We start from the raw sequence: 16,645 nt of genomic DNA, 5'->3' as shown, positions 1-16,645 counted from the left end.
CTGTTGATGTGTTTGCGAAGAAAGAGCCTTAAGTGATGTTAAAATGGTGAGCCCCGACGTGTGCTGCTCTGTGAAATAGAAGCTGTACAATCAAAGCGTGGAGGATGGTGATGCAACCAAAAAATTGTGAGAAATTGAGAGCGGTGGGATTTTTTGGCGGCATCTTAAAAACAATAACGGGCAGGAGGTGGCATTCAAATGAATGCAAGAGAAAGATGTGAGGAAAATTTCCCCAGACCAAGGTACGATTGGAAGGCCACGATACACACATATTGAAACTCGTTCAACAACAATTCGACAAACGCTCAACACAGTCTTGTGCTCAGGTGCTCATATGGAAAGTGTGCATTGATAGTTTGAACCCCTGTATGAAAATGACATCCAGACACCTTTAAAAGCACCTTTAAAAGCAGGTTGGTGGTCATGCACAGTCCTGGGTGATTTTCAGAAGCCAAGCAAACTAACAAATATTTCAATATTAACACGTTAACATGTAAAAACATGCACAAGTACAGGACAAAATGAAAAACAGTGTCACAAACAAGCTTCTACTAAAGGACAGATAGGAAAATACCGCTTCATGTATCTCACCTGGTGGTCCCATTGGTCCAGGCGGTCCAGGTGGTCCGGGTTGCCCCAGTGGGCCGTTGATGGTGGGTCCAGGTGGGCCACGAGCTCCGGGATTACCAGGTATACCAGGCTCGCCTGGACAGAGACAGACGAGAACTTCACTCTCAGCTTGGTCTACTGTTAGCTAGGTTGGCTAGGTGGATGTGTGTGTGTGTGTGTGTGTGTGTGTGTGTGTGTGTGTGTGTGTGTGAGCAAAGGAAATGAGAAACACTAATTGGGAATGTGACAGAATTTCACCTGTAGTTTTCACTTGCATACGTCAAATAACCTCTCACTTTTGCACTCTATCACATTCACACACAAACCCCCTTGAAAAAATATCAAATCAGTGACAGAACTGCAGAATACCTTTAGCTCCTGGAGCGCCATCAAATCCAGATCGTCCAGGTGAACCGGAGCCGCCAGGGAAACCAGAATCTCCCTTTGGTCCGGGGAAACCTTTAGCTCCAGGTACTCCTGGTAAACCGGGGGGGCCAGGAAGACCAAAGCCAGGCTCGCCCTGTCACACGCACACACACACACACACAGACAGAGGGCGGTAAAAACGAAGTGAGGCAGGAAGACATTCAATGTACAGTACAGTATATGAGATTCCTTGGGATAGATATTAACCAAGTGGGAAACTTCCGGTCTGAGATGTGAATCCAATGCAGAATTCCCTTAAACCTGCATTAAAATGACCCTTCTTCTCACCTGATTTATTACCTCAGTAAATACTTTCCTGATGAGTTATTTTTAATAAATTATGGTCCCATTTAGAGGAAAATAGATGATAAAGCAGAGTATGCTTCAGGGCGGGATTATCTGTCAATCAGGCTAGAGTGACTCGTACCCACGGCACTGAGTAAATTTAACCAGAGCCGTTTAAAAAGCTTATTAGGAGTTGGCTGTTCACTTTCTCTGGAGAGTACATTTAGTTTTAAGACTGTTGTTTGCTAGGCAAAATTGTCACCCCTGTTAAAATGATCTAGCTAAGCAAGCCAGCTAGCTCCACACACGGCCTTTAGCCCCACTGTCTCGTCCAATAAAAAAAACTGGGTGTGTGACCCACCCACTGAAACCAAGCTTTTGTCTTGTTAATCCGGAGGGCGATCTCAGCTGGGTGCAATCAGTTGTAATGCCCAACACATGTGTGCAATTAGACTCACTACTTCAGTAGTACTTCAAACCTACCACTGAAGTGGCAGCGTTAGCGTCGGCTCCTTGTGTGAAGACCTACTTGGGTAAAGACCAGTGAGTCTACCTGTGTGAGTCCACTGAGCAAGGCCGCCTACAAGAGTAGCTTTTTCCTTTCCCGAGGCACACCTACTCACCTAAAGCAGCCAGCTACAACTACACTCAGGCCATGTGCTACTGTACTATTCCTATTGTCTCCGGTCCACGCAAGAGGTATCATGCCATCAGGCACAGAAATCAGGCACTCCTCAAGCCTTTAAAACAGGCACCACCCACATCTGTTTACTTGTCTGTTGGGTCATGGAACTGCCAGTCGGCAGTCAACAAAGCTGACTTTATCACTGCTTATGCTAACACATTATCTCTCTGGCTACTGGCGCTCACTGAGACCTGGATCAAACCAGAAACCTGCGCTGTCCACCAATTACCCACACCCCCCGGCCGTCTAATTTCCAACAAATGGAAATTCACACAGCTGCTATCCCCAAATCAATATGCCTCCTTCGAATACCATGCTGTCTTTGTGTCTGCTACGGTAAAGGTCTCTGTGATTGTCATATACCGTCCACCAGGACAAATGGGTAACTTTGTGGAGGAGCTAGACACACTGCTGTCTTTAATACCAGAGCATGACTGTCCCCTACTTGTCCTCGGTGACATGAGCATTCACTTAGACAATTCGAACTCAGCAGACTTCCCGTCTCTGATTGAGTCCTTTGATCTAACACAGGTTCTCAGTCCCACGACCCACAAAGCTGGCAAGGTGCTTGACCTCGTTCTTGTCCGAAACTGTGCCACAGAGTGCCTAACAGTCGCACCTCTACATGTGTCAGACCACTATTTCATTCAGTTCACGGTATGCCTACAGGAAAAGCCCATTGTTCCAACACCATTGATCTCACGCCGCCGCAACCTCCGCAACCTGTCTCCTTCACCTCTACCACCCACAAACTTGTGTGCTGATACCTTTGCTGCCTTCTTCACACGCAAAGTGGAGGCTATAACAAGCCAATTCTCTGAAACACTCAAACTCAACCATTGTAGCAGTCCTACTACATCTTTTCCTCTGCCCTTCCAGGTCAGTGGTTCTTCACTCTCCTCATTTACTCCTGTCACAGAGAGCGAAGTATCAGAACTCTTGACCCGTAGCCGTCGAACTACATGCCCACTGGACCCGATCCCTACGAATCTCTTCCAAGCCATATCTCCTACCGTGGTCCCGACAATCACTCATGTGATAAATACTTCTCTGGCTTCAGGAACCTTCCCGACCACTTTCAAAAGGGCTCGGGTTACACCCTTGCTTAAAAAGCAACCCAACTCAAGTTGAGAACTATTGACCAGTGTCTCTTCTACCATTTTTATCCAAAACTATTGAATGGGCAGTATTCAAGCAGGTCTCAGAATTCCTCTCAGGGGAATGACCTCCTAGATCCATATCAGTCTGGTTTTAAGAGTGCCCACTCTACTGAAACTGCTCTTCTGTCTGTAACAGAAGCCCTAAGGTCAGCTAAAGCTGCAGCCCAATCCTCGATTCTTATCCTGCTTGACCTATCAGCTGCCTTTGACACACTCAACCACAGGATCCTGCTATCCGCTCTCTCAGCAATGTGCATCTCGAGTAAAGCACTCCTGTGGTTCGAATCCTACCTCTCTGGGCGTTCCTACAATGTTTTATGGCAAGGACAATTATCCTCCTCCCACTGCCTCTCCACAGGGGTGCCCCAAGGCTCAGTGCTAGGGCCCCTTCTCTTCTCAATTTACACCACCTCACTGGGGACGATCATTCGCTCGCACGGCTTCGCTTACCACTGCTACGCAGACGATACACAACTCTACCTATCCTTCCCGCCAGGCGATCCCACCGCCTCGGTGCGGATTATGGACTGTCTCTCGGACATATCTGCATGGATGAAGGCTTTCCACCTTCAACTAAACCTCTCTAAGACTGAACTCTTGCAGCCAAACAATCTATCCACCATAACATCAAACTACAAATTGACTCCTCAACCATCACTCCAACCAAGGTGGTGAGAAACTTGGGTGTCATGATTGATGACCAGCTGTCCTTTTCAGGCCATGTTGCTGCTGTCTCTCAGTCATGCCACTTTGCTCTATACAACATAAGGAAAATCAGGCCCTACCTCACTCATTAAGCCACCCAGCTTCTGGTACAGGCCATGGTTATCTCTCGCATCGACTATTGCAATGCCCTCCTAGCAGGTCTTCCAGCTTGTGCTGTGAAACCCTTACAAATGGTTCAGAACACAGCAGCGTGTCTGGTTTTTGATCAGCCCAAAAGGACTCATGTCACTCCATTACTCAGTGACCTCCACTGGCTCTCCGTGGCCTCCAGAATCAAATTCAAGTCACTAATGCTTGCATACAGAGTGACTACTGGGTCTGCACCCATCTACCTAAACTAATACAAAGTTACGTTCCTTCTCGGCCGCTATGCTCCTCCAACGAACGCCGCCTGCCTCTGCAATCCCTTCACACAAAGCAATCCCAGTCCCGGCTATTCTCATCTGTTACACCACAATGGTGGAACGAGCTACCACACGCCATCAGAGCAGGGGCGTCCCTCTCTAACTTCAAGAAGCTCTCGAAAACTCATCTCTTCCGAGAACACTTCCTCTTATAACACCTCTAACTCCTAACCTCTAACATGCACTTCCTGTGCTCTTCTTCTTCCATCCCCTACAATTATCTTGTATTGATTGCACTTTTTTTATTTTGTTAACTCTTACTTCCTTCCCTAGGTATTTACCCCATTGATATGATACGTACTATGAGCTCTTACTAGTAGTTATTGCTGCTCTTACTAGTATGTATTGTCAGTTGTAGATCTGTATTTGATGCTCTGTTGATGCTTGTATGTTGTAAATGTAAGTCGCTTTGGATAAAAGTGTCTGCAAAATGAGTAAATGTAAATGTAAATATCGTCACATCCGGTGCCGCTGGTTGCAAAAACTCAACATGGCGGCGCCCAATGGGCCAAACTCAAGGCTTCAGAACGGCAGTCCACAAACCAACGGGTGACGTCACGATGACCACGTCCACTTCTTATATACAGTCTATGGTATTAAACCATAACAAGAAGACAGGGCTGCATGTAGGAAAAGTAATCTGTACTCTAACCATGTCTTAATTAATTAATTAGTGGGGAGGATTTTCTCTTAGGTATTTTACTGTTCTACACTGTGCTCATAACAACAGGAAGACATCCAGGTAAATAAAAAGGATCTGTTTCATTAAAAAAAATCTTGAAAATCAGGGAAAAACTAAGCTAAGTTTGGTAGGTTCTGCTGTTGCATCATGTCACTTTTGAAGACGCGAGTCCTTAAACTTTGCTTACCTAACTTTTTTTTGCAATAAACATACTACAGATTCAGCATCTATTACACTTTCAAACTGTAAGAAGCATTATTTTATACCCTATGCTAGTACGACAGCTACTGTGGAGGATTTAAGTTTCACACTGTCTTCATTGTACATATTATTGTATATAGAGTTAGAGCAAAGTCCTAGTTTTAGTCATGTTTCTAGTAAAATCATTCAGCTTTTTTGATATTCTATTTGTTATCTACCTTTCTGAGATTCATTCTATATCAGTCTGTCAATCTATGTACTTACCTTGGGTCCAGGAAGTCCAGGCTGGCCAGGGAGTCCATCTACTCCTGGTCTGCCTGGTGCTGCAGGAGCTCCTGGCTGGCCGGCAACACCTGGGAATCCTGGAGAAGAAACAAGGACAGAGGGGGGAGGAGGAGGGCGCAAGGGTGGTGGAAAAATAAAAAGGTGAAGCAACATAGGTAAGACAATTTGTGTGGAGAAAAATGAATGAGGAGTAGGATAGGATGTACGAAGAAGAGGATGTGAAAGTCAAGGAGGGGTGGAGGGAAGATGAGAAAGCAGAGGTAGGATGGGAGGAGTGTTTATGAGTCTCTTTACCTTTAGCTCCTGGGGGTCCTGGAAGTCCGATACCTGGGAGTCCAGGGTCACCCTTCGCTCCTGGTAAACCAGGGAAACCATTCTGTCCGGGGGGACCTGGGCTACCTAACGACAGCCAAAAAACCCCAATCAGCAACCGAAACATGTCAACATATGAGTAAGCGCTGCATATAATAAAAATATCCTTTTACTGAAAAATAATAATTGTGTACCTGGTGAGCCGGGCCGTCCTGGCTCGCCGTCCTGTCCTCTGGGTCCTGGTAAGCCTTTCTCAGCCACTGATAGGCCTGGTTCACCTTTAGCACCTGTGTGGTGAGATAAAGCGCAGGCAGGAGGTCAGCGAGGTGAGAATATAGGATCTCTTGCTATAAAGAGAACGAAGGAAAAGACAGAAGACTTCTGGATGATAATAAAAAACCTTCTGGTACTCATGCGTGTTGGTACTTTGTATAACCTGAGGAAAGTAGTGTGCCAGGGTCTGAAGTGAGAATCAGACCTTTGCTTTCTGGTTGTCCCTGGTTTATGAGCACATTTTATTATGTTTGGGCTTAAAGCCTCCTCTCTTTCTGACTGATGATTTGCCACTTTACAGTGATTTGCTTTTGCTTCTTAAAACTAACACTACAGGCTATCCTGTGATCCAGAATTCATCCTCTTCACTTCTTTGGCTACTTTTATTTTGAAACATCTACAAGAAATGTTGAGTTTCAGTCTTAAACAATAAATCAGAGTGGCCCCACAAGTGATTAAAAACATTTTTTTTCTGTTTAGATCAACAGAGAGGTGAATATATCATGACAGTTGACAATTTTGCAGCATGTATCATTTTTATTTTACAAAAGTTTTTTTAAAATTTCTGTGATTTTTAAGGTTAAGAGTCTTGTAAGTTCATTTATCGTGACAATATTGGTGTCGGTGACACGAGACTATGTAGAGTCCTTTATTTTGGTTATTGTGATATTATAATATACTGTAACTTGAATGTTGTCTTTTTTCCTGATGTTGCAAAAACTATTTTTGGATTCAAACCAACATTGTTGAAGCGAACAAATAAATAATTTATATTCTTTAAAAAGTAAACAGTAAATTCCTTTTGGAATAGCAGAAGACACTCCCAAAATATAGTCAAATTATTGATAATGTAAATTGCTGTAAAAAACGCTTAAAGAGATCAAATGCTCACATGGATCACGGGACAGAATCGTTCCTAAACAAATTTTGTTTAAATAATTCACTTACAGTATAATAGTATTTAAGGAGTTTGCTTACAGTGTTTTTGTCTTTTTTCATACATGACAAAAAATAGAAAAAAAAAATGTTTATGAATATGTTTGTTTTTACATTTATTCATTTAGCTGACGCTTTTATCCAAAGCGACTTACAATTACTATATATGTCAGAGGTCGCACGCCTCTGGAGCAACCAGGGGTTAAGTGTCTCGCTCAGGGACACATTGGTGTCTCACAGTGGATTCAAACCCGGGTCTCTCACACCAAAGGCATTATCCACTGCCCCATCACCACCACCACCATCACCATCACCAAACTCCAGTCTGCATTCATAGAGTACAGTTCATCTTCAGCCCTGTTAAAAATGTAGAAATGCACTGAAACCAGCAGCAAGCTGTGGCTTATTTGCACTACTGACGTTACTGTACAATCCTGTTTAAGGCATTTGCCTAATTATGATTTAACTACAGTAAGCTGTCCTGTAATACAGTACAGCAAAAACAAATTCCTAGGATTGCGAAGTCCTCCAAGGAAATTCGTTGGTTGGGTTGGTTAGGTTTAGGCAAGAGTAGCGAGATGGGGGAAGCCAATCAGAGGCACTGTAAGCTAATCAGAGGCAGAGTAGGGCGGGTCATACCTTCGCCATTATAGGAAACAAAATATTGCTTACTGTAAAAAACTATTTTGAAACAGTCAGTAAAATAGCAACACTCTCCACTCTGGGCAGGCTGGGTGTTGCACTGGATGTGAACCCCAGTATGGAAAGAGGTAAGACGATTTTATTTGGATCATCACTAAATAAACCTAAGTCTGTCTTCTTACCGGGTATGCCGGGACCTCCGGGTCTTCCTGAGACACCCTGGACACCTTTTTCTCCTGGAGATCCCTGAGGTCCGAAGCCAGGGGGTCCTGGGGGACCCCTGTCTCCGGGAATACCTTGGGGGCCAGGCTCACCGGGGGGCCCTCGTTCTCCTTTTACCAGCAGAGAGCCCTGTTGAACATATATCAGTTATGAAATTGATCATAGATGGATGGATCAATCTAAATGATGGACAGACTGAGTGAAGCCACCTACAGGAGCTCCTTTGGGTCCAGGAGATCCAGGCTGTCCATCACGACCGGGTCGACCGTCCAGACCGGGCAGACCAGGTTGTCCAGGGAAACCGGTGTCACCCTTCTCTCCCCTCACACCGTCAACTATGATGGCATCGCCTGGGTCTCCCTTCTCTCCGGGGAATCCTGGAGCACCCTGAGGACCGGGGGAACCCTGGAAAACACAGGAAGATGAAAATGTTGTTAGTACTAGATTATTAGAGTTTGTCTTTTAATTTCAGAGAGAGTTCAATCACATTCTGATTCGTAGCCAGGCATGTGGGATAACAGCTGACTTTAGTAAGTAATTTAGGCTTTACATTATACCAACTACTGATATAATGAGACAATAACAAAAATGCTTTATGATGATTTAAAGGTCAAAAATATCTTTAGTGTAGTATTTTCCTTTATAATACATCAAAATAGAAAAACAAAATGATAACCAAGACATCACACAAAATAACTATGTCTGAATTTGCGTCAAAATCCACAGATTAAAACTTTCATACCATGAACATCTGTTCTTAGATGATATGTGCTGTTTAAGGAAAAGTACTCACAGGAGGTCCAACAGCACCGGGTGTTCCTTGAAATCCTCTGTCTCCTTTGATACCTTGAGCTCCAGGAGATCCTAAAGAAATCAATTACAAATACAGCAATAATGATACAAGCTCTGACTTAAAGTATATATTAAATCACCACTGTGTGTACAAAATATGTTTATGAGCATCATTTTTTCTTAGCAGCAACTCAATCTGAGCAGTACAGCCTTGTGCAGGAAATGTTACCAGGCTAACAGGTGCATCTACTACTGAGGTACCACTGAGAAGGTTAATGATCTTCACACTTTGTTAATCTGGAGTCTGGACAAGCCATCAACAAGGTGCTAATGTCTCATGTGGGAATCTTTTGAGTAGAAAGTTAAATGGTGTTACCAGGGAATCCTGGCTGTCCTGGAGGTCCTGGGGGTCCTGGGATGGGGTTGGAGCTGCCAAAGCAGTTCACACAGGTGTCACCCTTCTCACCTGGAACAGCAAATGATGATTTAATTCACTTCTTCATCTTTTTTTATTCTATAATTTTAAGAAATTTTAGCTATTAGACCTGACAAAAATCCTACTAAACAACTGTTCTCTACTTTATTCTTCAGTATTTGTCATAGTCTAGCTTTTAAACTGTATATTTAGTCATCATTACACAAATAACGGCAAGTTGTCTTCTTAATCAGAGATTTTTTGGATGAACATCTATACATTCTCTCACCTTTCTCGCCCGTCTCTCCTGGGTAACCTCTCTCTCCCTGCAAGCCGGGAAGCCCGGGCTCCCCGACGATGCAGTTTGTTCCTCCTGTGGAATAGCCTGGAGGTCCAGGAGGCCCTGGTTGACCCGGGGAACCAGGAGTTCCCGGACGTCCTGGGGGTCCTGGCAAAGACAGCCCTGGAGCGCCAGAGTCTCCCTTCTGACCTCTCTCTCCAGGGAAGCCTGGAGGTCCAGGTGGACCACTGCCACCAATAGCTGGAAGTCCTGGAGTTCCTGGAGGTCCTGATAAACCTAAAAAAGACAGGAGGGCAACATTAAAATGCTTTATTTCAACTCACTTACTGTCATAATTGATTAATTTGCCAATTCTTTTCTTAACTAGTCACTGAGCCTTTCAGGTGTCAGTAAATGATGAAGACATGAAATTTCTTGTTTTGTCTGAACAACGGTCCCGCATCCAAAGATAATCCGTTTATCACACAAGACAAAAGGTACATTTTACTCTTTTTGTCTATCTTAAAACATTAATTATCAAAATGATTGATAATCATTTTTCTGTACATTGAGTAGTTGATTAATCGACTAATTTATCTCTGCAATTATTATTTTATGTGTGTTATAATTTGTATATGAAAATAAAACAAATGGCAGGAACCACAAACGTTTTGCAGATGGTTGACAGAAGTTAGCTGATACACACACTATATTAGCTTACGGCAACCTGGTTAAGCTAACTAGCTTAAGCTACCCTTCCTAGAAAATAAAATAGCAAGGTCACAAATGAATCAAGATGTTTGACAAAGATTTCTCATTTGCTGTTCAGTTTTACCACGTAGCAATGGTGTTTCTTTCAGTTAGCGTCAGTGCAAATAAAATATTTATGTGAGTGTATTTACCTGGTGGTCCTCTCTCTCCTTTGACTCCAGGTGCTCCGGGGTACCCGGGCTCACCTTTAGGACCGACCCGACCTCCCGTCTGTCCACCGATCACCTGGTGGGACATTATTTTAGAAATACACTCACTCACACAGGCTACATTTTTTGACATTTTTATTAAGAAATAAAATGAAAATTAAATAACAATTACTTAAAATTCTTATTTAATATAATAAAATGAATTAAACAATAAATAACATTTTTAATAAAATAAAGATTTATATTATACAATATTAATCACACAAAAGATTAAATTTACATTGAAGCAAGATGTCACCACTTAGTGGTCAGAAGACTGTTGTGCACTGAAACACTTTGTTTCCCCCCTTTTTGGCTTACTTTTCAAGTGTGATTCATTATATTAGTGCACCACTGTAACATTTTAACATTTAAAACAAATAAAATATTAAGGACAAGAAAAACTAAACAAATAAAATGTGTAAATCCCTTCTATATTTTATTAGCTTCCCCCACTCTTTTAACTAAATTATTTTATTGTCGAGCTGAGTTTTCCTCTCTGGTAACACACCTTCACATTAGTGGAGCTGCTGCCTGTACAGACGCAGTCTTCTATTGTAACTGTCTTGCTCAAGAGGACTTGGACAGTAGATGCAGTGCATCCTTAACTCAGTTTCCCTGACTACCTGCTGATAAAGACTGTGGGATGCTGCTGATAGCTCCAGAAAGAGTTCATTTTGTCAAATGAGTAAAATATTGAATACACACCAATCCTGGTGGTCCCGGGTATCCACGGTCACCTTTCATTCCCTAAAAAGAGAGGGACAAGGGGAGGTATTAACACAATCCATGAGAGACATGACTTATTGAATATAGTTTATATCCATCCATCGTCAACCGCTTATCCTGCATACAGGGTCGCAGGGAATATAGTTTATATATTGGAGAAAACCTGAACCTACTCTCTCTCCATCCCTGCCAGCAGGACCGGGCAGGCCTGGTTCTCCTTTGATACCCTGATAGTGAACAAGAAAAGAAAGTCAGACATGTGACAAAGAGGTTTAAATAAAGGATTGGTGTAATTTTTATGAATTGTCTAGTTTGTGGGCAGAACTCACGGGGAAGCCTGGAGGGCCAGGGTCACCGTCTTTGCCTGGTTTGCCCTGTAGAGAGAAGAAAACGATGATCAGGAAGAGGTCCAGAAAGAAATATTTTCTATTTCATGAATATACGTTTTCATATGTATGTGTGGTCTTGAATCTTTAGCTCTGTAAGAACCAATTTGAGTTTAGAAATTACTATTACAAGGTGGCTGTTTAAATGTTAAGATTTGGTTTTAGGGTTCCTGTTACTGGACTTCATGGAGTTGAAGTTGGAGCTGTCAATAGAGGTCACACCTCTGCACTCCAGGCCAACTGCTGTATAAAGTGGGCATAATTGTCAAATGTCTGTTCAAGCCTTTTAAATTAATTTTAGCTGTGGGAAAGGGTCAGACATTTAAAGGTGATGGATGTGGCTTTGGATAGAGAAATGATCATGTCAATGAAGGCCCTCAGAATAACTATATAAGTTTATTTGTGAACTAGTGATAGACAGAGATATCTGCATCAGTGTGTACCTGCACTCATGAGACCAATATACAAAAAAGTCTGTTAACACGTTTCTTCCATCCTAAATGACAGCTAATCTAATCTAAAACTATCACTGGCTAGTGTTAAATATATACAGTTATACTGTAGAGAATAATGCAGCTGACTGATGTCACTTCTGACAAACTGTACCTCGCTCTCCCTTAATTATTATTATTATCAGTCACGCTCTGAAATCTACAACAGAACCCAATGATTGTTCTATTTCATTTATTAATAAAAGGTCCATCTAAAACAACATGTTACTGGTTTCTGATATCAGCAATATATATCGGCCATAAGCCACCCAGCTCTCTAAGTATCAGCAGCGCCATTGAATAACCCATATTAGTCGACCACAAGTGTGACATGTACTCACTCGTTTGCCTGGATCTCCTGGTTCTCCCTTGTCTCCTTTCTGTCCACCCGAGGGACCCTACAATGACAACAAAACACACATCAACACCATGGCTGATAAATACACTTTCTGAACTTTGCAGGATTTGAAACACTTTGCCTACAGGGGTCAATAAGATACAAAAAGGTACTAACAGGAGGTCCTGGATAGCCTGGATCACCCATGGGACCTGGAAGACCTGGGTCCCCCTACAGAGAAGACAGACAAAAGAGAAAGTTTTAAACAAACTGACTTGAAAACGGATATCTGGGCTTTACTCATTGCTAATGGTTATAAGAGATGTATCATCACAGTACTGGTTGCCTGCATGGTTGCCATCATATATATTATAATGTACTGTGTACAACAGGTTTAATACACAACATGAAAGAATATGAATACAGGAATGCACAAGCTCTCGAAGGTGATTATGAAACATCGCCAGCAAATAAACCCTCACCAGTATATTACTGTAAAAAATATTGTAAAACAATATTTTACAATCAATGGAGTAAATCATTCCTGTGCTGTTATGAATATATAGCTTTAATACATCGTCCAATGCTCACTAAGTTTAAAATATAGGCAAACAAAAGAACAGACATGTGAAAACAGACTAGGTGACTTTCCAAACAATTCTGTGAATAAACTGAGTTGCTTTGTGGCGCAAAAGGTGCAGAAATTCCTAAAAGATCTGCTGCCATCAAGTTGCTGAAGGAGAAGTTGCAGCATTCAGCAGTTTATGCAGCACTTTTAAAACTTGCATAATATGACATTTTTTATGATATTTATTCATGAACATATTAGTGTATCGAAAATTTGCCAAGATGAGGACTACAATGGATACAAAAATATTCATGCATTCATGGGAATACTTTTAATTTTTATTAAATTTCTTTTTGGCCTGAATCCTAACATTGAATTCATTTAACATTAGACACCCGTCCCTTTTACTGGCCTAGCTTGGCTACACATTTTGACAAATAAATGCAGGTCTCAGACTCCTGTTCTTGTTTTTTATAGAAGTTCTTTGGATGTATAAAACCTCTTTAAGCCCACCAGGTCACCGTCTACGCTGCTGAGATTGTGCATACAAATATAAATGTAATAATAATGAAAGACTTTTGTCAGTATGGACACGCCGATTCTCCACAATTCAATAGTTCAGTTCATTTTCTGGAAACAATGAGCACCAAAATATTATTCAATCAGATTTACAGGCAGGGTTAACAAGAGACACGAAGCGGGCAAGAAGTAACTATGGTAACCTTCGGCTTTTCTTCCTGCAAAACTAGTGCGAAAGAAATAAAAGGCCTATCCCAAATTCAGGCACAGTGAGTTCAGTGATAAAAGCAAATAAAAGCCCCGGCTGTAAATAGAAGTTTTACGGTAGTAATTATGATCTTCACCATCACCAACTATTTCACTTTGTTTTGTTGTTTTTTTGGTGTCTCCTATCAGATTAGAGCGAAACGAGCAGCAACCTAATTGGAAAAGTCGTAAACACTGCAGTATAAACAACTGAACCAAGTTATAAATGCTCTCTCAATCAGATCTACCACTTGATGCAGTTAATGTAAGATTGCTGTCACTCTCAGTGTTAAGTTAGTGGTATTACCTTGTCTCCTCTCTGAATCTCTGTCTCAGGTGGCCTTTTCTGCTCTCCAACTTGCCCTGGAGGACCTGGAGGTCCTGGCAAACCTGGCTCACCCTGTGTTCACACACAGACAGAGACCACACGAGATTAAGGGTTTAAATGTAGAGTAAAGAAAAGGAAGGACAGAAGCAAGTTGACGCTTCTGATTCTGAAGTTTTGAGCTTCTTATTGACCCATATGACAACACAGTAAATACCTTCTCTCCTTTGGGTCCTTGGAAATTCAATCCCATGTTTCCCTGTAGGAGAAAGCAGGGAAACATTTTGTCGATGAGTGACCCAACAACAAGCTCTCAGTCAGATTCCTTTATTCAATAGTCAATAGGATGAGAAAATGATGAAGGGGTTCCATGTGGGGCAAATGCATGATTATGTTGTCTTGGTTAATTTGCAATTTGATGAAATAACAACAATTTCAGATAAATTTAAAATTCTCTATTGACTCGTCAGGATTTGAACTCACCTTTGGCCCAGGAAGACCGGGAGGACCTGGACGACCCTGGAAAAAAACACCAGAAAACAAAATTATTGGACTATAGTTCACTTCAGCAACTTTAATAGTTCCAATTGTTCCTTCTAGTGAAAGAAAAAATTATGTTTTCAGAAGCCTTCTTTACCTCATAGCCTCTGGCTCCTGGAGGGCCCTGCGGACCTTGCAATCCGGGGGGTCCAGAAGGGCCCTGTGACACACACACAGATTAAATGTCATACATACATACTGTACATTAAAACACTCAGTTTTTATCCCTTTCAAGTTACTTTCCTGCGAAAATTAATTTTGAAAGCAGATTTTTTTGTGTCATTTTGTGTTTTTCAAATTTACCTTTATTTTGTTTAAGGAACATTTAAGAGTATCATTATGAGTGTTTGAGTATTTGCGGGTATGAATATTCATGTTTTTAGACATATATCACATAATTCTCTTTAGTTTTCACACAGTTTGCAAAACAGATGTACTGTAAGTAAATGTTTGGCGGTAACCACAAATATAGATGTGATGTATAAATGTATGAGTTGCAACATATATCTGTTTGGCGATATTGAAATTTATTTTATTAAAATGATAAAATCAAAAGATATTAAAAGGCACATTTTGGTAATTTCAGAGGCAATAATTTCAGCATATATCTATATCTAGCCGTATCCCAAATCACTCACTGCTCACTATATAGTGACGTCTGGCACGTTTAAATTGTGCAACAGCAATGGTTTAACAGCGCCAAGAGAATGATGTTCGAAAGATTTCATATATAGTCCTCCCTAGATAGGGAAATTTTTGGACACAGCCTCAGTCTATCCACGTTAATAACCCCTTTAACTTGCTGGCATTTTAAGATTAAGACTGAGGAATAATCCTGTTTTGACCCTGCCTGTGAGCATCACAAATATATTCTGTTCTGTTTGTTCCAGATCTTCTACAATATGAAGCTTTATGATGTTTACAGTGTGGAATATTCAAACCCAAGACTCCATGTCCAACATGTTTTGAGTCTTTAGAAACTTTGGGATCGCCACTAGAATTTAAAATAAAAGTTTAAAGTAGGTTTAAACCAAGTTTGGCTGCATAACATGAGTTTTAAGAGGTCTGAAATGCACAACAACTCACTGGAGCTCCTGGCAATCCAGGCAATCCCACTGCTCCTTTATCTCCAAAACGGTTGGTGGAGATCACGTCGCCTGGGTCTCCCTATAGAGAAGAGAAACACAACCAGAGGAAACTGTCAGACATGACATGTCAGCTGCATGCCAATGAGAGGCTAAGAAGCAAAATATCAGACAGTGTTTCACATCTAATCCCATAATCTGCAGTGAAGGAAGAAGGTCTGTTTAGCAGATTTATAATCAAGTGAAACAGCACCATCTTGTGGCAGAAACACAAATAACACACCTGGACAGTCTCATATTACAGTGTTTTTGAGGCTGACTGCTTCAGACAGAAGAACATTTTAACCTAAACGCAAGCCTGAAACACAGTGTGATATAACAGAATGCAATAATAAGATCTGAAAAGAATAAAAGCATTTGGTTAATTACTGTTAGCTAATGCCAAGGCAATGATTAAGATCAGTTAAATGCTCCACAATTCAATCATTTAGTTCATTTTACAGTAACAAAAAGTATCATTCATTCAGATTTACTGGCATGATAAAGGAATTAAAGGCCTGTCCCAAATATAGGCAGGGATTTAAGCAATTCTAATTGTATTTTTTACTCCAAATTTGTGCCATATTCGATTGAAAGCATTTGATTTGTTCTAACTGCTTGTACCTGTTTCTATCTACTTGTTTGATGAACCTGCACAACCCCACTAGTGTCAGGTTGAAGTTCAGTGGAGCTATGATGGGAAATATATAAAACCCTATGTACCAATAAGACTGATACAGATGAAAGAGAGTTGCTGATACACTTACCTTTGGTCCTGGCAGACCAGGTGGACCCTAAAAAAAAGGATAAGAGTATGTTAAAGGAGAATATTAATTATTGTGTCAAACAGTCTGACTCATTAACTCTCCTCATTGCTGTAAACTCACCTGGAGTCCTTGCTGTCCGGGGACTGAAAGTCCTGGGAAACCCCTCTCACCCTGAAGAAAGAGGACATTTAACACACAGTGGTTTGGCTTGATTTGAAGTAAGTAGTAAGTGTTTTTACCCACAACGGGTTCATTTCATGAGAATAATACAAATCTGGCAAAAATCTAAACTTTCTGAGAAAAACAATGACCAAATGTA

At 41.4% G+C, this 16,645-nt stretch overlaps 1 protein-coding gene across 4 annotated transcripts in view; it reads right to left on the bottom strand.

Moving 5' to 3' along the window:
- col4a5 (collagen, type IV, alpha 5 (Alport syndrome)) overlaps positions 1 to 16,645 on the bottom strand; it is a 60,127-nt gene that overhangs the window by 16,567 nt on the left and 26,915 nt on the right. For all 4 annotated transcript variants that reach the window (XM_038730838.1, XM_038730841.1, XM_038730840.1 and 1 more), the window contains exons 7-29: positions 16,447 to 16,497; positions 16,327 to 16,353; positions 15,522 to 15,602; positions 14,533 to 14,595; positions 14,379 to 14,414; positions 14,113 to 14,154; positions 13,878 to 13,970; positions 12,415 to 12,468; positions 12,242 to 12,298; positions 11,353 to 11,397; positions 11,197 to 11,250; positions 11,003 to 11,044; positions 10,238 to 10,331; positions 9,345 to 9,632; positions 9,017 to 9,106; positions 8,642 to 8,712; positions 8,062 to 8,253; positions 7,809 to 7,977; positions 5,970 to 6,062; positions 5,758 to 5,862; positions 5,443 to 5,540; positions 979 to 1,129; positions 592 to 705 (exon numbers count right to left, since the gene is read on the bottom strand). In XM_038730838.1, the coding sequence (XP_038586766.1) occupies positions 592 to 705; positions 979 to 1,129; positions 5,443 to 5,540; positions 5,758 to 5,862; positions 5,970 to 6,062; positions 7,809 to 7,977; positions 8,062 to 8,253; positions 8,642 to 8,712; positions 9,017 to 9,106; positions 9,345 to 9,632; positions 10,238 to 10,331; positions 11,003 to 11,044; positions 11,197 to 11,250; positions 11,353 to 11,397; positions 12,242 to 12,298; positions 12,415 to 12,468; positions 13,878 to 13,970; positions 14,113 to 14,154; positions 14,379 to 14,414; positions 14,533 to 14,595; positions 15,522 to 15,602; positions 16,327 to 16,353; positions 16,447 to 16,497 (2,110 nt within the window). The remainder of the gene's footprint in view (positions 1 to 591; positions 706 to 978; positions 1,130 to 5,442; positions 5,541 to 5,757; positions 5,863 to 5,969; positions 6,063 to 7,808; positions 7,978 to 8,061; positions 8,254 to 8,641; positions 8,713 to 9,016; positions 9,107 to 9,344; positions 9,633 to 10,237; positions 10,332 to 11,002; positions 11,045 to 11,196; positions 11,251 to 11,352; positions 11,398 to 12,241; positions 12,299 to 12,414; positions 12,469 to 13,877; positions 13,971 to 14,112; positions 14,155 to 14,378; positions 14,415 to 14,532; positions 14,596 to 15,521; positions 15,603 to 16,326; positions 16,354 to 16,446; positions 16,498 to 16,645) is intronic.

This window comes from Micropterus salmoides, unplaced genomic scaffold (genome assembly GCF_014851395.1).
Source record: "Micropterus salmoides isolate LMB-PRFRI ecotype aquatic unplaced genomic scaffold, ASM1485139v1 Ms_hic_scaffold_2, whole genome shotgun sequence".
In the NCBI taxonomy this organism is placed as follows: Eukaryota; Metazoa; Chordata; class Actinopteri; order Centrarchiformes; family Centrarchidae; genus Micropterus; species Micropterus salmoides.
Note: the sequence above shows the minus strand (reverse complement) of the source record. Positions and strands in the feature narration are given on the sequence as shown.